Below are 23,844 nucleotides of genomic sequence, written 5' to 3' on the forward strand. Positions count from 1 at the left end.
GGAGATGGACAAAGTGATAATTAAACTCCTACCACAATCAAAGTTATGTTGAAGACATTTTTTCAAGAATTATGTTGAAGACTTTGAATCTTGAAATATAAGTAAAATGAATGGTGAACATACATAATTTAGGACACATTTTTATTTTATTTTGTCATAAAACAATAGAGTCAAGTTTTAGTGTTACAAACTTACAGTTCATCACTTCATTTTTATTCTCCAGGGTCGTTTAAGACTTATAATCACAAACATTACATAATAAATAGAATAGAACAGTGTATTTCACCACTAACTATGTAGACCACACGCACAATTCGTTTTTTATTCACAAACAAACAAATATAATAAAACTGGGCCACTTTGTTTTTTTTTCGGTAGGCACCGGGCCACTTAATTTGTTGATCTCCTCTAACCATTTTCTTTTTATTGAATCCATCTCCTCTAACTCTAATATTGGAGTCATTGCCTACACAATTTATAAAAATTATGTTAGTTAATAATAATAATAATAATAATAATAATAATGACACGACTATGACAGAGACGGCGAAAGATAAAAAATTTCTGAATTTAATTATAAATTAAACACGGCAATTAAACTCTTCTCAAAATTTAAGTTAATCGTGCCACGTAACATATCACTGACACGGTGTATTATAACAACAATTATAATAATGTTGAATAAAAAAAATAAAGACATACCCTGGCCAGAAATGCCTATCGGTTTTGCATGGCAGAGTTCAGATCAGTTTCCAATGGGATAACATCTCCGCCCAAATTAATATTCACTTCTAACAGCTTGTCTGTTTTGACTGTACCTGCACACAAACTTTCCATCCTGTCGCAACGCCATACTGTGAATTCCTCCAAGGACGGGAAACTTAAACTCCCTTTGTAGAACCTTCTCAGCTTAAATAAATATTCAAGTTTCAAACAATTGAGCTGCTGAAATATTATCTCATTCTCATCTGATTCATCCCCTTCCTCTGTTGAAGACACTATCTCTTCAATTGAATCACACCAACTTATCTCCATTGTTTTGAGTTGACCCAAACTTCTTGCTGTTGAGGATGTGAACAAATATAGCAGACTCTTGCAACTTTTTACTTTCAAATATGTCAGATTGGAGAAAGACACTGTGCATGGTACCAGATTTATTGAACTCAAACAGCTGATTACTTGCAATGTTTCTAGATTTCTGAGAAAGGGCACAATCCCAGAGTTCTCTGACCCAATGGAAACAAGCTCTGGAAGGGAGTCCGAGCATATCACTTTCAGCTGTGAAAGCAATCCCGCCTCATCCACATTAAGACTATCAAAGCAGAAAATCTCTGTGAAGAAACCACCAAGCACCTCAAGCTTCTCTATATTGGGCACCCGTTGTAGAAATACATCGGACTCAAAATGAAAGAACAGAGCAAGAACTTTTAACTCGTTTAAGTGGTTTCCCTGGAATTCTCCACTCAAAATCATGTTGAGTTCATGTTCACCGAGTGTCAGGTGCTCTATGTTGGGTGTAAGCTACGAAGAGAAACCAACAATGAAGAAAAAGCAGGTTAGGGCAGTTATAGATCCAGCTCTTTTTATATAATTGAAATAATGAACTATTTATAAGGTGGAAAAGACGAACTAGGCTAGCTATTTATAAGGTGGAAAAGGATACCATAAAAAGAATAAGGTGGAGAAAGGATATTCACATTGTAAGTCGAGTTTAATATTTTAAGACGGGAAAAGTGATAAATGAGATTATTAGTAAGGTTGTAGAAGAAAATAATGAGAATAAGGATCGTACCTCAGATGCTGTTTCACATCATGAATGCAACATGTTCCATTATAAATTCATCATGATCAATATTGAATAGTAACTGTAGCTGTATTATCTGACTTATGTAGATAAATAAAAAATAAAAAAATGGAAGCCAATATGCGTAGAAGATGGATAGAAGACTCAACATAGCATATATAACTGTATAAGGGAAAGGTTCACAACTTTTTAATTTTAACAGGATGGCAATTGGTTCATATATATAGAAGTAGTAAAGAACACTAATGATGGCAATTTAGTTCATATATATACAAGTAGTAATGATACCTTTTGAATAGAGACTTGATTTAGAGCATGTGGTTCTAGATGTGTAAATGGCTTCAACATGTCATACTTTAACTTTGGCAGATCACACAGTGACAATGACTTGACTTGGGGGAACGTAAGCTCAACATTTGAATTCCAAACATTCTCCAGATTTGGCAGCCGCTCTAAAATCAAATTCTCCAGGGCAAAAGGGAGTGGTCCCATAGTTGTCACATCAAATATGATTTTCACAAAATCACAGTTTCGAACTTTCAATGTTTTCAATTTAGGCAATAAAGGAAGTAAAGAGAAGGGTAAGACCGCATCTGATAAAAAATGGCAGCCGTCCACAATCAAGGTGTCTAAGTAAGTGAAGCAGAAGTGTGGGGGGATATGCAGTGAGTGAAGCCTAAGCCATATCTCTTGTACTGGGCTATCTTTGAGGTCAAGATCTGATTCCCATGGCCAACTTGCAGAGTGCCATAACTGCAAACGTAAAAGAATAAAAAAAAGAGTAGTATTAATCTGTAGGAAGAAATGCATCCCCAATCGCACCAAATAACTAATGTGCTCTCAATTTTTAAAGTGTAATTATTTTTAAAATAATAAATTATAAAAAGTAACAAATTTCTATTTATATTCCAGATTTCCGTTAACCGTGAATGCTCTCTAACAAAAATTCTGCCTTCAAAATGATTTACACGAGTGATTTTTTTTATAATGATTATATCCCATGTACTCTTTATATCAGTGTAATTTATATATAAAAAAGACTTTTTCATTGATTATATTTGTAATGATATAAAAATCACTTTTTATTAATCAATATAAAAAAATCCTATGACATGTCAATAATTTTCATATTTCACCATGTGACATCAACATTAAGTAAGCTTGTTCCTTAATTAACTAGGAGATCATGAGTTTGATTCCTGGCTTATGTGAATGAATAATTATATATCAACTACTTAAATAAATCTTAATATCTTAGGGAATTAATTCTTTAGCTTTAGATCACAAAATACCTTAATTCGCTCAAAACAATACTTACACCTTATATGAAAATAAATTTTTTACTTTTACCTATTTTAGTAAAATTATTGGCAAATATCTTATTGTATATACCGCACCGAGGGGGAAAAAGTAGGTTACAAATATAAAATGGATTTGTTTAAAAAAAAACAAAAAAAAACATTCATACTATTTGCACGTGTCCTAAATAAAATTATGACAATAATTATTTACGAAAATTCAGATTTAGAATTTCATTTAATTTTCGTAACATCTAAATTTGTTTCAACTGTTAACTCAGTAATTTGGCAGGTTAAGAGAATATCAGTTCTAGTATTGATTAAAACAAACTTAAATGCTATTATTTAAAGTTTTTTTTATCACATAACACCTAAAGTTAGGCTATTTAAAGTTAGTATAAAATAAAACTAGTCTTGTATATATTGCTATTATTTTTTTAAAAGCTTGTATGTTATAATAATAATAATAATAAATAAATAAATAAATAAAAAAGAATAGTTAATGTAAAATTATTTAAGTGATCGATGCAATAATTAATGTTATAATTAATATAGAATTAAAGACGTGTTTGTTGATTTTTGGATTAATGCGCCTAAAAGTTTTCAACTAGTTGATTCTATGAAAGTATTTTCTGGAATATTTTTTATATGTGTTTGTTGCACTAATAAAAAAGTTTATAGATATTTGTATCAAAGAGAGTATATTATTCTTCAAAATTCAAAATTAATCATTTGACAAAACATACGCATGATCAAAGCTAGATAGTGGAGTATTTCTTTTACCTTATTTAGAATTTTTTTAAAAAAAATTCAAATCATTTTTACAGTGACTTGAAAGAGTTTGGATGCATTTTATATCAGTGTTATTAATTTATATATATATAAAAGTTAAGTAGCATTGATAAAGTACATAAGAAAATAAATTAAATTATTTAAATATTATGAGTTTAACGTAAATAATTAATATGAGCCAAATTTGATTGGCACACAAATGTTGTTTCCGTGAATTTTTTGGTTTTCCGAAAAATTGGACGACGCTGAGAATCCAAGATAAATTGGATGAGGCCAAAGTTAATTTGAAGATGAATCTAATTAACCTAAGGGTGTATATTTTGCATTATAAGAACAACATACACCAATATCAATCATATTTAATCAAAATAATTGAAAACATACCTTTTCCCTAAATGCCTCCCGCATGGTAGAGTTCAGGTCATTTTCCAATTTGATAGGATCTGAGTGACTCCAAGAATAACTCTTGAGTTGAACTTGAACCAACTTGTCTGCTTTTAGGGTACCTGGACATAATGTTTCCATCCACTCGCAATCGATTACTGACAATTCCTCCAATGATGGGAAACTTAATAAACTTCCTCTGTAGAACCTTCTCAGCTTTCGTAATCTTTCAAGTTTCAAACAATTGAGCTGCGGAAATATTATTTCATTCTCATGTGATTCATCCCCCTCCTTAGAGACTATCTCTTCAATTGAATAACAACTTTTTATCTCCATTCTTTTGAGTCGAGTCAAACTTTTGGCTATTGAGGATGTCAACAAATATAGCAGGCTGTCGCAATCTTGTACTTGCAAATATGTCAGATTGGAGAAAGACACTGTAGATGGTACCAAGTCTTTTAAACTAGAACAACCTATTACTTCCAAGGTTTCTAGATTTCCCAATAAGGGCTGAATGGAAGAGTTCTCTAACCCAATGGAAACAAGCTCTGGAAGGGACTCCAAGCATAGGTCTTTGAGCTGTAATAGGAGTCCAGTGTAATCCACATTAATCTCCTTGAAGGAAGCATTGTACACCACAAGCTTCTCTATATTGGGCGCCAGTTGTAGAATTTCATATGGAAATACATCCGACCCATTATGAAAGCACAGAGTAAGAACTTGTAACTTGTGTATGAAGTTTCTCTGAAATTCTCCACGCTTGATCATCTCCAGTCCTTTTTCACCGAGTGACAGGCACTTCAAGTTGGATGTAGGCTACGAACAGAAACCGATAACCAAGCAAAAGCAGGTTAGAGCAGTTATAAAGATTGTTTTTAAAGATTTGAGAACCATCCATACATGATATTTGATAAAGTAAAATGGCGTGTGTAAGATTCTCTGTAATTGTCTGTATTAATAAGAATAAAGCTCAAACCTAAAATGTCATTGTTGTATCATGAATGCAACATTTACCCTTAAGTGTATTCTTTTACTTATTTATGTAAAACATATGAAAAATGGGGGTTAATAGTCATAGAAGATAGAACACAGCATATATAGTAATGTACGTGAAATTCTCACATTTTAATTTTAAGACCATGTTCATATCACTCATTGAACAATAAAAATGATGTATAGAAACTAATGGTGGTAATTCAATTCTTATAAAAGTAGTGCAATTATATTTAATTTACAGGCATCAGTTCTGCAGTAAGAAAATAGTACCATTTCATCTTCGGTAGGTGTCTGGAACATGTCACACTGCAGTGAGCAGTAATAAAAATACTTGAACTTGGGCAAACCTTGTAGTTTCAATGACCTCACACAGGGACAAGGGAACGTAAGCTCTAGATTGTCTTCTCTTGGATCTGCATTATCCTCTGCAACAATTTCCATCAATTCCTCACAGTCTTTGACAACTAGTATTTCAAGATCTTTGGCTACTGATGCGGGAAACACACTTGTAAGGCATTTACATTTCTCAACAATAACATGTTGTAGAAGTTGCATGGTTAGAATTCCATGAGGATCTTCATTCCAGACATTCTCCAGTTTTGGCAGCCTCTCTAAAGTCAATTTCTTGAGGGAAAAAGGGAGAGGTCTAGGGAAGGCTGCTGCTCCCAATCCCATAGCTGTTTTCACGTCAAATATGCTTTTCACAGAACCACAGTTTCGGACATGTAATTCTTGCAAATTAGTTAAGAGAGGAAGTAAATAGAAGGGTATGACAACATCTGTTAAAAGTTGGCATCCGTCCACAGTCAAAGACTTCAAGTTACTGAAGCACGACTTTGGGATCGGCCGTGAGCCAAGCCATATCTCTTGTAGTAGTGGGCTGACTGTGAGCCTTTTATCAGTACGTGCAGACTCCAAAATCTGTGCATGCAAAATATGACATTATATACAAAAGGCTAATATGTCAGTTTCATAGCTCGCGATTACATTATAACAAATAGATAGATTAGTCATAAATCAGTTACTATATTATGCAAGAAAAAAATTAAACGGAAAAAAATTTGTAGCAATTTGTAGAAAAAAATCACAAAATACAAAACACAAAATTCATAGAAAAATCTGAATAAAAGACTACAAGAAAAACTTTCAAATTCAAGTCATATTCTACAAGTTTTCCAATACCAGAATGAGGATATAAATTTGAAACGGGTTTAAGAAATGCAAAAAATAGTTCTATATTATAAAAAGACGATTAATTAATAAAATAGTTATTGTATAAAAGTGTTATCAAATTAGCCGTAAGTAATAATGTTATCAAAATAAAAGTTTAATACAATATTAATATAAAATTGTTTATAATGATAAGAATAATAATGAAAATGATTAAAAATTGGCCTTTTATGGTTTTTCAAGAATGACTAAAAATTTACAAATTAAGATTTTCTCACTTATAGGAATTAAAATTGAAAAAACACAAACTTAAATGGATTAAAGATAAGTAAAATATTTTATCTAGATCAAATTAAAAAAAACAAACTTAGATACACTAAAATTAGAAAAATAAACTTACTAGGAACTCTAATTTGCAAAAGCCAAAACATATCTAAGTCATATTCTTCAATTTTTAATCTTTGCAAATTGAATTTTTAATTTTCTTTTAATAGAATTTTAAAAATAAAAAAGTATCATTTAAAGTGTTAAGAACAAAAAATAAAACAAACATAATTTATAAAGAATAAAAATAAAAAATAATTTTACAAGGGTAAAAAACAAAAAATTATAAATTGTAAGGATTAAAAATAAATTTAAGTCCAATCACTTAAATTTATCTATATATTTTTTGAATAGTCTTTTTTTTATCTTAAATTGAGTTAGACTAGAAGAAATCGTAACTATTTACTTATTTATTTATTTTAAATCACAATCATTTATTAGTTTTATTTTTTAAAAAAATTAAATGAATTGTAACAAATTAAAAGATTAAGAATGTATGGCATTTATGATAAATAATTTAACTCTAACTTGATAGAAAGAACTACTGTTTGTAAAATGGATAAGTTTTAATGACTAATTAGAATGAAATTAAGGTTTAAGATACTTATTTGCGGATAAATTTTAAGGATCAATTAAAAAGAAATTTAGGTGTAAGATATTTATTTGTAAAAATAATAAAATTTAAGATCAATAGAAAATAATTTAATTTAACAAAAAAATGAAACAAAATTAAAATTCACGGTATCTATTTGCAAACGGATTGAAATTTAAAGATCAATTAAGATAAAAATTAAAATTGAAAATCTCAAGTATATAAAGGTAAAATTTAAGAGTGGCATATTTAAATCATATGGACAAATTCAACATATACCTACTACTATGGACAAAAACATATTTAAATCATAAATAAATGAATAAGTACCTTGTTTTGTATGGTGGCATTCAAGTCTCCTTCCCACTGCCATTTGGCTTCCTCTTTTCCTTCTTCATTGTCATCAGTAACTATGTTTTGTAACTTTGGTGCTCTTGCGCCACCCTCCGTGAATCTTTCCATCATTCGGCATTCTTTCACTGTTAATACTTTCAATGACGGGAATTTGAATTCACAGTTCTTGTACCTGCAAAAACTTTTCAGCTTTTTTAGCCGCACAAGTTCTATAGTAATCAATTTGCCAAACACTATTTGCTCTGCTTCTTCATTTCCCTCATCGCTTACTATTTCCTCTAATTTATTACAATGGCTTATCTTCATGGACTTAAGTTGAACCAAGCTTTTTGCCGTTGAGGATGCCATTAAATTCCTTAATCCTTTACAATCCTCTACTTTCAAATTTGTCAAGTAAGCCAATGATACCGAGGGAGGACCCAAATTCCTCAATTTGTGGCACGAATGTAAGCTCAAAAGCTCTAGTCTCTGTAGAACTGGTTCTCGTTCAAATCCTATATCCTTTATCTCCGACCACCACAAATCCAATTCCTTCAGCTGTAATACGGTTCCCAAACGTGACTCCGACGACTCTTTAAGCAAATATTTAGCGCCCGACAAGTATAACTTTTCTAGATTTGGCATTCTGTACAGAATCTGACAGAGACGTTCACCATCATTAACTTCACTTAACCAAAGCTCTTTTAAACGGTGCATTGGATGCTTCACAGTGTTGCTCAATAACCACTTCTGTGCTTCGTCAAAGTCAATAACCAAACACTCCAAGTTGGAGAATATCTACAGAAAAAGAAAAATAAAAGAAAAGTAAATAGTAAACCATGAAGAAGGAAGGTACTTTATATATATTAAACCTGATGGAAGCGGCACAAATTAAACCTGGGAAGTGGTTGTCTGTGTCGGTGACCCTTGTCAAATCAAAGACCTCTAGGCTCTTACAGTAAATGAAATGCCAGTAATTTTATTTTATTTGTAATAATAAAAAATTTAATAATATGGTACTTTCTTCGTAATTTAGTATAAAGTCAATACTTTGGCAATATAATTTATATAAACTTTACTTATTGATAGAAATAGTATAACTAGGGTTGTCATTAAAAAATATATAAAATTATGTCACGCACTCGCGCCTCTTGGCGATAACTTATAGACGGCCTTTTGCCTTTCTAATTATGGCCTTTGGTCAAACATTCCCTTCAATTCTAAATTCTAAATAAAAGAGGGATTAGGGGACGAGAGACGTTAAATTAATAATCCATATTATATTTAGCAGGGCTATATCTTTTTTAAGTATGCCACACATCTTACAATATCACTCTCCATTTATGTCTCACTATATGACTTACCTTTTCAGCTGACATAACTGCTTCATCTTCTTCATTGCTCCTTTCTCCGGTTCCGAATGTTTTTAGCTTCTTGTTACATTCCCATACTTCCAACTTCTTCAATTTTGGACACTCTATAGGATGTCTCCCCCTGTAGAAATGCTGGATGCTTGATAGGTAACGTAATTTCATGTCGGTTAGTTCAGGAAACACTAATTGTTCAGCGTTTGTTTCGGATCCATCTTCACAGGCAACAATTTCCACAATTCCATCACAAATTCCTACCGACATGTATTCAAGCTTTGGAACATCTTTGGCCACAGAAGCTGGAAATACATTCCTCAGTCTATCACAACCACTCACCGCTATACTCTGCAGTTTTTTGAAGTTAAGAATTCCTCCTGGATCCCTGCTCCACACCTGCTCCAACTTTGGGAGTAGGCTTAAATCAACAACCTGCAAATTTGTGTCTATCCCACCAGATGCATCTGCTTGCTGAGAATCTTTGATTTCAAAAATCACTTTCACTGACCGACAAGAATAAACCTTCAAGCTGTTCAAACTGGCAAACCATCCTTCCATGTGACTCGGAAAAATTTTGTCTAGTTTATTGCACCTATTAATGTACACAGAAGTGAGACTAGAAAAGGAATCAGCACTCACATCAGCTTGCCATATGTCTGTTAACTCATCCATTTGGTCGAGGCGGATTTCCTCCAACTTAGGAAAGACGCAAACCTGCACTTTGATGAAAACAAGCCATTATTTGGTAACGAAACTAAACAGAAATCCATAACATTCAGTCAACTATACAAATTTACTTATTTACATCTATACACACCTTGTCTGCACTATTTCCTTCTTCTGTGCTGAAAATCTTCTCCATTATTTCACAGTTGCTTACAAAGAGGCCTTTCAGTTTCCTCAACCTGCTGGCCACGGACAATGAACACAAATATCTCAAATTATGACAACCTTTCACATCTAATTTTATCAAGTTTTGAAAGCAGAAGTTTGACGGGGGCTGGTCGCTCCATATCTTCTGGATCTTGTTCATTGAGATTAAATTCAAGTTCTCTAAGTTTGGTATTTCAACCTGCAAGCACATACACAATTAACATATTTGCAACTGAAAAATAAGTAGTCACAGACTAATTAAAATTTTTAAAGGAAAAATATGCACCATCATACCAGTTCCCCAAAAAGAGGAGGAGCCATCTCACTATGCTCATTCTCTGCAACAGTAATTTGTATCTCATCCCTGTCTGTAGAAGACCCCTCTATGGTATAAAAACTAGTGAATGATGATAATGATTGAAGTGACAAAGACTTCAACTTAAGAAACTCAATCTTATCAGAATTGTCAGGTATTTTAATGATCTCCTCTAAAGAACCACAATTGGAAACACCAATTGTTTCAAGACTCGCAAGCAATTTAACCATGCAAAAGGAGAAAAGATTCTTCAATTGGTCACACTTCTCGACCTTGATGGTTTTCAATTTGGTGAATGAGCAATCTGTAAATGGACTAAAGCATATCATCTCTGTACCTGAACTAAAGTATATCATCTCTATCTTATTTAGTTCGTAGAGGCATAGAGATTCCAACTTGGGAAAAACATCCTGAGGATAAAACAAATCCTTTGAGTTGATGATATATTTGATGCTAGGGTTGTTTACGATGGAAAAGTGTTTCAGTTGTGGAAATCCATCCAAATTCAACTCATTAATAACATCTTGAACACCATTCAGCTCTCCCAACAACAAATTTTCAACTCTTTTAAACAACAACTTTATTCCTTTCTGAGAGTGAATATTGTCAGTGTCATCCTTCAGCTCCAATGCCAAAGATTTGAAATTTTCATACTTATTAGGCATTCTGAAATCTCCAGCTGAAAGCATTTCGAAGTTCCCAATCTCAATCTTGTAATCACTTAAGTTGTCAAAGAACAATTCCTTGGGAAAAACTTCAGCACATGGAATGCTTAAGTCCACCACTTGCAATTGATGCAAATGCTTTAGTTCAGAAATAAATGAAATTTGACATTGGTTTCTCTCTCCTTCCTCCGACACTTCCATGAAGCACTTTCTTACATACAACTCTTCCAACGAAGTCAACCTTGACATAAGCTGAGGCGGAATCCTCTTGACTACTGAACAATTGCTGATGTCTAGTAATTGTAGTTTATCCAAGTTCTTTAACTCAGCTGGCAAATTTTCAATTCGAGATCCAGAAAAGCTGAGAATTCTTAATTTTTTCAGCTTCCCTATGATGGATAAGTTGTCATCTAAAGTGCATCTCTCCAAACAAAGCAATCTGAGGTCTGATAGGCTTTCAATTGAAGATGGTAAGCTTGAGAGTTGAATACCAGTCAACATTAATACTTTGAGCTTTTTCATTCCTTTAAAAAAACTGTTGGGTATTTTTAAAGATGAATCATCACTGTCAATTTGGAAAAATTTAAGTTGAGGACAATTTATTTCTTCTGGAAGCTCATCAATGATAACACTGTTGCATATAAAAATAGAAGTACACCTCTCGAGTTCAGGCCAATCATCAAGTTTCCCATTTCTCAAAGTAAATGCATTGTGCTCCTTCTGTGCTATAGATAAAGCTGCATCTCGAACCAGATCATGCATATTGAAATGAATACTAGAACTTCCATCCAACACTAAACCTGAGTTTTTCAACTTTTGGATTGATGTAGATATTTTGCCTCGAGCTTCCCCAAGTGAGTAGACCCCTTCAAGTATTCCCAAACCAAAGCAATACTTCACCAAGTCCATAATTAGGGGTTGATGACCCATTTGAGCACAAAGAAAGAAAATGGACTTGAGCTCCTCATTTTCTAGATGGTCATAACTCATTTTTACAGAAATCTCCATAGGATTCTGATCTCCCACCAGGTCTTGATTTTTAAGTTTTTCCCACTCTGAGTCGCTCTTGTCTCTTAATGCCCTTCCAACTGTAATTATTGCCATAGGTAACCCTGAACAGTACTTCTTAACAATTTCTTGTTTAGACTTGGACATTTCACCATGTATTCCAGCCTCCTTCCGAAACAACTTCAGAGCATCTTTTTCATCTAATTCCTCTACACAGAAAGTTAATTTAACTTCCATTTTATCCGTTAATACATTTTGTTTCCTTGAAGTTAGCAAAATTTTGCAACCCTTATAATCACCAAGAGATTTTTCTTTTGTCGGCCCTTGGGGACCCTGATTATCACTATTTGTCTTCTTGCTTAAATCATTATCATCAACATCACCATCAAGTGGAATTCCCAACCTATTCAAGTCTAATCTGTCCCAAAGGTCATCCAAGATTATAAGGGTGTTCTCTTTCTCTTTCTTTAACCTCCTTCGTAGATGATCAGCTCTTACATTCTCACCTTCTCCTTCCAATTTCAATCCCAAAGGGTAAGCAATATCTTCCTGGACTTGTTTTAGATTGGGGTTGTCTGTTATTTCTGAAAAAGCCACCACATTAAACAACTTCTTGTCTCGAGCAATTTTAGCAATTGCTTTGATTAAAGTGCTCTTACCCACCCCACTTCGCCCATACACTCCAATCATTTTCACAGTGGGATCTTCAACAAGTGTTGCCATTATTTGTTCCATTATGGATTTTCTAGAACCAAAATCCATAAGGTCATTATTAGACAAAATGGCATCATTAGATGTTACGTATACCCGATGGGCAATTTCATCAGACTTGGGGCAATCATCGGTTATCTTTTTACCCTCAACTGCCATCTTCTTTGCTAGTCTGCCTAGTCTATGCCAAAAGTAAAGAAATAAATAGTTGGAAAACCGTGTCTTTTTGTGGCCATCATCGTTCCAATACTTCTCCACTTCTGTCTCAAATTTACCCACTTTCCCTAACCATTCTCTAGCCTTACCTTCAATTTCGTGTCCATTTTTGAAAGCTTCCTCACATTGATGATCTACTTTCTCCTTTACAAGTTTAAGCTGCTTTACACACTCGCGTAGTTCATCAAAGTTTTGCCTATAACGGATGTAATCCACTTGCTTTTTAATCAGATCCAACACAGAATTAGTTACTGGCTCTAGTAGTGCGGATGACACAGCGTCCATGCTTTGACCTTGATTTTCTTGTACTAGGTACAATTACATCTCTTCAACAAAATGAAGAGTGGAACCAGATCAGTCAAAAGCTAATGAGGAAAGAATATCATATAGTTGATCAATAAAAAATCAAAGTACATTTACTAAAACCAAATCAAGCAACCATGAGTTAAAAAACAAAAAAAAAAAAAAGATATCAAATTTGAATGTATATTGTATACTTTTGTCTTTAGCAAAGAATTTTTCTTTTATTCTCAGAAGAAAGAAGAATGCTTAGCGTCACACTCAGAAACACATTTCATCCTATTGGTGCACATCTACGAATTTTTAAACTCATTACCTGTGTACCAATTCTGCATGTATAACCTTTTTTTTATTGTTGTAATAGGTTTCAGTAATAATTAAGGTACACTAATATTTTAAGATAATTATATTATTTATTATTAATGAACTTTATTTTATATTTTATGTGTTTAAATAGTCAGATATCATAATTAATCTATTAAGGAATAATAAGAATCTTATTATTAGACTAAAGAGATGCAGAAATTCACCCCTTTCTCTCCATATCTGTGTGATATGCTTGAATGTTCTGTGAAACTGATAAAAAATTCAGAGCCTTTGTCGGGGGTTGATTCAAGACACTGATGGCAATTGGATTTCTGGTTTTTCAAAGAGGATTGGTAGAGGAACAACCTTTGTGGCTGAATTATGGGAAGTTTTGGAGGGGTTACAATTGCAAATGATTCTAGAACCACTAAACCTACGTTTCAGGCAATATACCATATGACTGGAACACTAATCTAACATTTCAAATGTAACAATAGAAAAAATGTATGTATTATCCATACGAGGATTCTATATAAAAAAACCAATTCGTTTTTCTTTTTCCGAAATTACAAACATTTTTTTTTGAAAAAAAAATATTTTAACATAATTAACAACCATACTTAATTAATAAAATTACACTATTAAAAAATTCTAAAGATATACCTTTTTTACAATAAACACATTTAAAACATTTATAAATGAACTTAACTAAGAATATAGATAATCTTCTTCCTCAAATTTAATATAAATATTTTAAAAAATATTAATTTATTGATAAATATATTTTAAAAAGTATTAAGTAAAATATAAAAAAATATTTTTTAAAGAAATTTTTGCAATGCATGGATTTAAAATCTAGTTTATGGTAAATGTTACTTTTTTATTAAAAAAATAGTAAGAGATACTTGAATAAAAGTTTGTGGATTATCGAAACCTCAGCTTCATAATAATCAATGATTATACATATTTTTAACGATTTTATTTAATGCAAAATTATGTTGCTTACCATAATCTTATTTAATATTATCTTTTTCTTTTACGGAGGTAGTGTACAATTTGATAATCAAAAAAATAATTTTGATAATTTTCATATTAAGTAATAAAACGCTATATAATATACAATTATAATAATTAAATGTTTATTTAGATCATTTTAATTTTAAGTAGTAATGTTAAATTTTCTATCACTACTTATGTTCATTTTCTACATTAGTTACTCTAATATATATTTCATGAGAAATAATAATATATAACGTTAAATAGTATCTCTCCTCTCTCTCTATATATAATAAAGTTGACCTGAAGCTTTCTCATCATTAGATTGATTATTTAACTTTGTAATAGTAGTTCGATGTAATTTAATTTAATGCTACAAGCTAATCACATTTAATAAAAAAATTAAATTGCTAACATAAGTGCTGTTTATATATAATTTTGATGATAAAATGTTAATTTAGACGATTTTGTTTGTTTGTGTGTGTCTGTCTTTTATATGATGAATTAAAGGGTTATGATTAAAAAAAAAGATTGAAGCCTCTTTTATCTCAATTTTAATTTTGATTTTGATATTTTACACTCAAAACACATTTACCATATGTGTGGCATTATATTGTTTGTGTTAGCTAGGCTTGTGTGCTTTAGATTAGTTTTCTTATCTTCTACAAATTTAGGAATAATCATTTATGTTTCTTAATTTGCTTGATCCATAAGTCTCTGATGTAAGTTATGTTTTGCATAAGGTAATTGATTACAAGTATATGTAATTTATTACAATGTGTTAGAATAAATTCAAAAATTTTTGTTTGTTGAAATTTAGTTAGGTCCCATTTGATAAATTAAAACACGGGACGCAAGTAACCGATAAGGATATTAAGGATCTTACCTTTGTTGTGAGACAAACTAAGAATGAGGAAAGCTCCTGTTCTTCAGCAAGTACTCTATTTTCCCATTTCTTTTCTTCTTTATATTTGCCTCTCTGTATTCTCCTTTATGAATACTTCCCTCGTTTTGAAGCTGCTGCTTTGTAGTTTGAATGAAATGCATTTTGTCAAAGTTTTGTTAAAGAGCTACAAATTAAAGTGTGGCTTAAATTATAATATATTATTTTTTTATAACATTAGTCATGAGAGTTGAAAGATTTGATCGTGCACTTGATCCATAAGTTTCGGTCCCATTGGATAATCAATTATCACATTATGTAATCAATTAAAATGTGTGTTTTAAGAAAAAAGGAAACTATGTGTATCAATATAATCAATTATCATTATTGATTACATTGTTTCTAATTTAAGATTGCTCTTTGTCGATTGAGATAATTGGCTATTAATTTGTGATCAATAACCTGTTTTTGAAAATGTAGAACAAGGTTATTTTGATTGAAATAATCTATTGCAAATTTTGATAATATGTTAAATCTATTTTTTTAGTTAAATATATAAATACTCACTCTTATTCTTTTTCTTGTGTAACTTTTTTACGAATGTTATCTTTCACTTCTGTAAAGAGTCAACAAGAGGTTATGCATATTTTTCATGAGAGATTAACATGCTTTAAGTATCATGCATCCAAGATCATTGGTTGATCATCATTGTTAGAGCTTTGAAGAGTTTCTTATTCTTTGGACTCAAGGTGTATTCAATTCAATAATCCGTTCATTTAAGATTATTTTTAAATATATTTTGATGATCATAATACAATTACAAAACCAAGACACTAAAAAATAATTTATTTAAATAATAAAAATAATTTATCCAAATGATTTCTAACATATATGTTGATGATCACAATACAATTGTAACACAAGGTCGCTCAAAATGGATAAGTCAGGCTTAAGTATTTTTTTTTTTCCAACTATACTCTTAGAGAAGGGAACAGTTGTGTTGACTGGTTGGTCAAACACAACGCTCACGAGACACCTCCTACCAGATTTGGCACAATAACTCGATCAAAGTGCATTTACTAAAACCATATCAAGAAACCATGTGTTTAAAATTATAAATGAATGTTAAATTTGAATACTATATTTTGGTCCGTAGCAAAGAATTTTGCTTTTGTTCCCCAGAACACCGACAAAATGATGAATTCTAACAAGACGTAACTTGGGAGGCAATTGCTTTTGTTAATAAAGCATATAGTTAAATAATGAAAATATACATCACTACTAATTCAAAAGCTAGGAATATCCTTAAAAAAAGAAAGTTTAATTATTACCAAATTATGTTAAAAGATTTAATTTGATTTCCAAATTTTTAAGATGTTTAATTTAATCCTAAATTATTTTAAAACTGATCAATTTGATTATTTTGGTCCAATTGAGTTGATGTCGTTAAGATAACACATTTCAGCGGCTTTCGATTATGAACAATGATAATTTTTAACCACCATTATATTTATTATTATTATTAAAAATAAAACGATTATCGTTTCTTCTTCTTCACTTTGGCCACCACAACCACAATGCCATGCCACCCTTTACCTGCAACACCAACTCCATCATCAGAATCTTAAGTCACCCAAACAACATCCACAAGTCCATATCTAACCCACCCAAATAGTAACACTGCACAACCACTACACCGCTACGCCACCACTCGGGCCCCCAACGTCACTGCTCCAACTCCATCATCACCACCTTAACCCACCCACAAGCCAAGATCTAATCCACCTAAACAGCACTTTGTGAAACCCTTTTGAGGATTAATAGAACCGAAAGTGAAGAAGAAGAAGAAAAAAAAGAATGAAAATCATTTTATTTTTTAAAACTAATAATAAATATAGTAGTTGTCACTATTTGTATACAAAAATTGTTTGAATTTGTTATTCTAACGATAACTTAATTGGACGAAAAAGATTATATGGGTCTGTTTTTAAATGATTTGTAAATTAAATTATTTTTTTTTTAAAAATGGAAATCAAATTAAATCTTTTAATATATTTTGGGTATTAAATTGATAATTAAAAAAAATGCTAGGAACAAACATATTGGTATCATGCAAATATATTTATTTACAAGCATTCATTTCAACAATAGATAAATTAAAACACGGGGCGACACTGCGCAAGTAACCGATAAGGATATTAAGGATCTTACCTTTGTTGTGAGACAAACTAAGAATGAGGAAATCTCCTGTTCTTCACCAAAGTACTCTATTTTCCCATTTCTTTTCTTCTTTATATTTGCCTCTCTGTATTCTCCTTTATGAATACTTCCCTCGTTTTGAAGCTGCTGCATTGTAAAGCTTATTATTGGACGTTTGAATGAAATGCATTTTGTCAAAGTTTTGTTAAAGAGCTACAAATTAAAGTGTGGCTTAAATTATAATATATTACTTTTTGATAACATCGAGAGTTGAAAGATTTGACCGTGCACTTTATATATCCATCTTTATGAGTGAAATTTCTTCAAATCTTAAATAAATGAAAAAAAAAGAGCCAATATAAGCTATAAATTAAGAAAGGAAGAAACCTGTCTTCTTGGAATTGGATGACTACTGAGTTGTGACTTGTCTTTAATTACTTGTCACTATCCCAATGAACTGAAAGTGAGAAAAGAGCAGATTAATTAAGGAAGAAGCAAGCTAAACATGATTGAAGGATATGGATATGGATGGCTTACTACCATTCCGTAGAAAACCAACAAGGAGTAAAGAAGCAAAGATAATACTGAGAGCATGACCAAACAAATGACAAAATATAAGCATTACTGTTTGGAATGTAAAGTGTGGCTTCTAAGGTGGTAGTGGGTGACTGAAGTAAATTCAAGGTTAGTGAGGTGGGTGACTGAACCCCTTTGCATTTACTTGGCTTTGAAACAGTGAATAAATCAGGCAAAACATTAAGGTCTCTCTCATACTCATGCATATCAAATCACTTGCATTGCCTCAACAAATAATTTCTTCCCAGTTTGGTCGTCTGTCAAAGTCAAGCAATAACAGCTACGCTGGAGTAACTAAAAAACAAAAAGTAGTCCCCTCTTCCTAATTTTTATAAGTATATTTTTTTTCAATTTCAGTCTATATAAACATAAAATTATGGAGACCAAAATTAATGGAATTAAAATTAAAAGACTTAAATTTATAAAAATTTATAATAAACAAAACATCATACAAGAATAAAAAATTAAAAAAAATAAAAACTTACAGAAATTAAAAATATATTTAAATCTTAAATTTAATTTTGACATGTTTAAATAATCTTTTTTATAAATATTTTTAATAAAAGAAATAAGAAAAAAATCAAATGAACTACATAAGATACAATTTATTTATGCACAAGTAAATTTATAAGAGTTATCTCATTATTTTCTTTAAAACATGATTTTTTAAATGCCGTAATTAAAAGGTTAAATAGTAATTTTTGTTTATGGATAAGTTTTTTTTTCTTATTTTTTCCTTAAAATTTCTATGAATTTTTTTTATCTAAACGAGCTCTGTATAAACGAAGGTTTATTCCCTACTATATCAATTGTCATCTTATCTTCAATGCATCATTAATAAGTGATTATCTGAATATTTTGCTGACAAAATTTATCTATATATTCCGATGAACTACAAATAACATTTTTATAAAATGTATAGAGATTAAATAAAAAAATGGGATTTAAAAATAATTTAATTAGTTTTTAGATAAACATATTTAATTTATATATTTAAAAGGAAATTATTTTAATTAATTATTAATATCATTTTATTGACGACAAAAAAAATCTTATAAAATAGGTAGAAGAAAAGAAAATTTACTTGCATAATGAAGTATGCATGTGTTCTGTAAAAAAATTGTTAAGGAGCTTACAAATTGTGGCTTAAAGTATGATATATGTATTTTAAATAGGATCTACAAATGCACTTTGTTATACCTGATATGTAATTGAGGGAATTAAACATAAAAAACATCTATTAAATAGGTCACGAAGTAAGTTTAATATTATATTTCATTCCAAAATGTTAAGATGTTAATGTATAGGTATTTTATACTCATTCGAACCACACCCAGCATTGTAGGAGTGAAAATTCTTATCATTTTAAACAAATTAAAAATGACCGATATAAGTCATAAATAAACGAACAAACCCTTTGGTTCTTCGAATTGGATGGTGCCTAATTTATGAAACGCGTTGCCAACTACCCAACTCAAATATGAAACACGTTGTCACCCACCTCAATTATTGTTACCTTATCGTAGCATTATTAAACTAGTACGGCACCCCGTGTGATGTACGGTTGTAAATTTTACTTTCTTTATACAATTATATCTATTATTTATAATTTTATTGAATTAGAAGGAGATAATATAATTTGTCTTTGTATGTGTAAAATAGTAATAAATTTATTTTGGAATGTATAACATAAACTTTTTCATTAACAACAATGGATGAAGATTAACGGATAAATATATTTATTGTGTTTTTATTTTATTTTCAGGAACTAAAATTAAATTTTTCATCTTTTGAAAATAAAATTATCAATATTTTACACATTCATAAACAAAAATAATTATTTATTCTTCTTTAAAATATATTTCTAATTAAGACATAAAAAAGATGAATGAAGGTGTACGACAAAAAATGGTGTCTAAAGAGAAAGTGTCTACTCTTTTTTTTATCATACACCAAACATTACCATATTATTTTGGATAAAAATTTCAATCCATTCATTTGGCTCCTAAATCCTAATACCCTCTTAGAGGAGCTCAATGTGGATTTAAGCCTTCTACTCACAAGGTGAAATATCAATATTTAATTTCCTAATTAAGTGAAAGTTTGAAATGTTATATTAATTATTTGGACAAATAAAAAAAATTAAAATACGGATTGCAAAAAAATATATATATATGTGATTGACTTGTCATACACTTTGATAGTGTGATAAATCATTAGACTACTAATATTTTTACTACATTATTAATTAATGCTTTGACATTTGAGACTAAAAATAGTAATGAAAAAAAGTTCATGAACTTTGATCTGTCATAATGTAGATCGCAAGAGATGAAAAGCATAAATCTTAAAAAGTTACATTCTACATTAATAGGCTATATTTTTAAATATTATAAATTTACATGTTGGGATCAACATAAAATAGACAATATGTTTATAAATAAAAAAATACATTAACATCACTTTTAACAATAACCGATTAGAAAAATCGCAGTCTACATTGTTATTTTCATATCTGATATAGAAAATGATCATGTTTTGCATACATGCCATTTTCTTCATTGTTTATGGCTTTTTTTTTATCCGGCATTGGTTATGATATTGACTAATGTAGAAAGTGAGTTTCTACTCCCCTTTTGCATTGGATTATAAAAAAAATTAATATAAAAATGAAAATTTTTAAGTCAGTTTAATAACCAATATAGAATTTGTTTTATATTTTACATTGTCTTATACTATGTTTCTTGGAATCGGTGTAATATATTTTTTAGAATTGATATTAAATATCTTTTCTATAGTGGTGTGTTTAATGAATTTCACTCAACTATAATAGGAAATTAGTTTCTTTTTTGTTTCTTTTATTTTCACACTATTAAAAAATTATTTAAAATTAAATATTTTTATATTATCTCAACAAAATTATGTATACCAATGTTAAATACATTAAAATTTTAATAACTTATATGATTGCTATAAGATCTTGTTGTATTTAAAACAACATTATTTTGTTGTGAAAAATTCATGTTCAATTTTGTATATTTGTAAATTTCTCTTGAAATAATAGCAAATATACATTGTGAGCGAGACATTATTTTACATTCAATATTTATTTATATTTTAAAATATATTATTTGTTAAATTGAATTCATTTACTAAAATACTAAATAGTTTAATACAAAGAATTATTGAATGGAATCAATTTCGTGATCCCAGTTTAAAATGAAAGAAAATTAAGTGACATGAAAACGGCATCCTATAACCCATCTCGTTATTTGCTTCTGTTTTATCTCTGCTTTATATGTTTTCTCCCTCTCCCTCTAAATAATTTGTAAGATCACATCCAATATCCCATTTGATAGATTCTGATCCAAAGGAAACCGGCAAGTCCATTTGAGAAGTGAAACAGTGTTCCATTGAATTCAATGTAATCCATGAAAGCATATTCATTTTGCATTGCAAAGCTTTTAAAATTATGGTGAGTTTGGGACGATTTAACTGTTGCATTCATTGGGTACTTCTTTTTTGTTTTTTATTCATATGCATAGATTCATATTGTATACCAATGTAATCCATTTGAGAAGTGCCTGATGATTTTTCATATGCATAGATTCAAGATGAAAATGTCACTGGTTCGGCCTCTCTTTACCAGGCGAGGATTCAGCACAAGCTCCGACAACCTTGTTGCTTCTGTGCTCTTTGAGAGATTGCCACTGGTCATTGATACTTGTGATCTCTTGCTTTTGTTTCCCACAAAATTGATTATATTACTGCTCCATAGTTACATTAGAGAGTTGAAACAAAGGCAAATATGTTAAGTTTGAAGGAAACATGATTGACTTTTGAGAAGCCCAGTTTTAATGAGTTTTGGGTTACTAGTATATATTAAAGGGTTGCAATCAATTACGCGAACAATGTAACAAATCAAATTATTTTTTGATGAGGTGGCAAACTTAGGTTAGTGTAGAACATACAAAATGAACGAACGATTTCCCTGGATATTTGAGAGACCAGATAGCTTTCCCTTCAAATGACAAGATGCTTCAACAAACTAACAGATATTAACAACTGATCAACTCTTTCACTAGCAAATATTAACAGGCATGTATATGAGTGAATATGCAGATAATTGTATTAATTAATTTTGAAGTAGCAGTTTGACATTTTTTTAATCCAATTGAAAAAGCAGCAGAACTTCTTAAAAGAATTTGACTTGTTTGTTTGTTAAGTTGCAATACATAAAGCATGATTAACATGGATCCGTATAGTTAATATTAATACCCATGCCACTTAAAACATTTCCGATCTGCCAGTTTTAGTCAGAATAATATAAACTATTAGTTACAAGAAGACATAAAACTAGTACAAAACAGTCCTATGGCAGTCAATATTTAAAACAGAGGCTAGCAAAATTTATTTTTCTGAAGTTTGCATGTCATGACCAAATCGCATGGGAGGCCATGACTGAACTTAACTCAAAAGAATGTTATAAATCCTTGAGTTGTCACAAGACTCGCAACTGACAACTGCCAAAATACAGGTTTGGTCCCTATTATCAGATTGACTATGTGCCAGCACTGTGAATCACTGATGAAAACTTGCTTCTGTCAAAAGAAAAATGTTATTTGTACAGAAAAGTTATAATTATGTGGAGAATGAATTTCTTTTTAACCGTATAAAATAATGTTGACGTAAAACTTACTCGAAACTGTTGATATTAATACATTAAAGCGTATTCAAGTTTTACTTTTGTATACTATTTATATAGCTAACATTACTCTTGCCGTAAATTAAAAAAATAGTTTTGTTGAAGTTAAACAACCCTTATAATTAACTATATAACCTTGCACTTTGATTAATTAATTAATTAATTAATTAAGGACTGGAACTGTTTTTCCTTATGTCTTGTTCGTACATGGATTTAATTTCTTTGCTCCGAAATTGTAACGGGGCGTTTGGTATAAAAGGTTTTTTTTTAATCAGGAAATCATAAATCTTAAAAATTATGATTAGGATGTGATTAAAAAATATTTGGTTTTTCAGAAATATCTCTAGAAATAGTTATACAAGATTTTTGGAAATCAAATATTAATGTGATTTTTTTATTCCAAAAATTTAAATGTTTATCAAATTAAATGATCTAATAAGAGTAATATGAAAATTTTTAATTATATTTATCACCGTAAAATTCTTTTTTAACTTAAAAAGTTAAATTTGTATCTTCTTTTATCGAAATGTTTCGTGAAAAACTCAATTAAAAAATTATCCATGGGAATATTAGATTTCTAGAAATAATTTTTAAAATATACATATCAAATGTAGGAATTTAGGATTCTCTGAAAAACTTAAAAAAAATCTCCTACCAACATCTCCTAATTGTAGTTGTAAATACGATGTTATTATTATGTGCACGTCCAAATTATCACCTCGTTTTTACGGGTAAATTTAATCAAACATGAACTTTAAATTCATACATTGTTAATAGATAAATAGTTACTTTTGTTTTTTAATGTGTAATTTACTGACAAATACATCATTAAAAGATAAAAATACAAAATTTAGACCAAAAAATGTAAAAAGTGCGACAAATATATCATGCCGTTAACTTTCATTCGCCACCGTTAATAAAATAGTCTACGCGGCACGAAGGGACAAATTTGTCACTGAAATGATTGTTAACCTGAATTGTCAACATAAGGACATATTTATCATAATATTTTTATAACTTTTCGTCTTCT

General features: G+C 30.3%; 1 protein-coding gene and 1 long non-coding RNA gene across 6 annotated transcripts; one reads left to right on the top strand and one right to left on the bottom strand.

Moving 5' to 3' along the window:
- Positions 1–120: 120 nt before the first annotated feature.
- On the bottom strand, positions 121–18,320 carry LOC114418367. Of its 5 annotated transcripts, XM_028383673.1 has the most exons (14): positions 18,074–18,320; positions 17,921–17,990; positions 17,546–17,680; positions 15,338–15,471; positions 10,228–13,175; positions 9,878–10,132; positions 9,058–9,774; positions 7,691–8,491; positions 5,809–6,195; positions 5,545–5,709; positions 4,279–5,094; positions 2,093–2,557; positions 703–1,521; positions 121–466 (listed from the first exon to the last, which is right to left on the bottom strand). In XM_028383673.1, exons 5-13 carry the CDS (start codon positions 13,132–13,134, stop codon positions 718–720), a joined length of 7,317 nt encoding a protein of 2,438 aa, XP_028239474.1. In that variant the 5' UTR covers positions 13,135–13,175; positions 15,338–15,471; positions 17,546–17,680; positions 17,921–17,990; positions 18,074–18,320; the 3' UTR covers positions 121–466; positions 703–717. The 5 variants fall into 5 exon arrangements, with proteins under 5 accessions (XP_028239474.1, XP_028239471.1, XP_028239473.1 ...); XM_028383670.1 differs by having other exon boundaries at positions 5,545–6,195; positions 18,159–18,320; XM_028383672.1 differs by having other exon boundaries at positions 5,545–6,195; positions 17,546–17,677.
- Positions 18,321–21,368: 3,048 nt separating this feature from the next.
- LOC114418371 lies at positions 21,369–21,967 on the top strand. Its single transcript, XR_003668008.1, has 2 exons — positions 21,369–21,584; positions 21,717–21,967. It is a non-coding gene; the product is annotated as an uncharacterized LOC114418371 (long non-coding RNA).
- The last annotated feature ends 1,877 nt before the right edge of the window (positions 21,968–23,844 follow it).

This window comes from Glycine soja, chromosome 7, assembly GCF_004193775.1.
Source record: "Glycine soja cultivar W05 chromosome 7, ASM419377v2, whole genome shotgun sequence".
NCBI lineage: Eukaryota > Viridiplantae > Streptophyta > Magnoliopsida > Fabales > Fabaceae > Glycine > Glycine soja.

Excerpts from the sequence above, each read along its gene's own strand:
- LOC114418367 (XM_028383670.1), bottom strand. The coding sequence starts at position 13,134 with ATGGACGCTGTGTCATCCGCACTACTAGAGCCAGTAACTAATTCTGTG. Across the intron at positions 8,492-9,057 it reads CAGTTATGTCAGCTGAAAAG|ATATTCTCCAACTTGGAGTG; the intron begins GTAAGTCATATA and ends CTTTTTCTGTAG. Across the intron at positions 6,196-7,690 it reads ATGCCACCATACAAAACAAG|ATTTTGGAGTCTGCACGTAC; the intron begins GTACTTATTCAT and ends TTGCATGCACAG.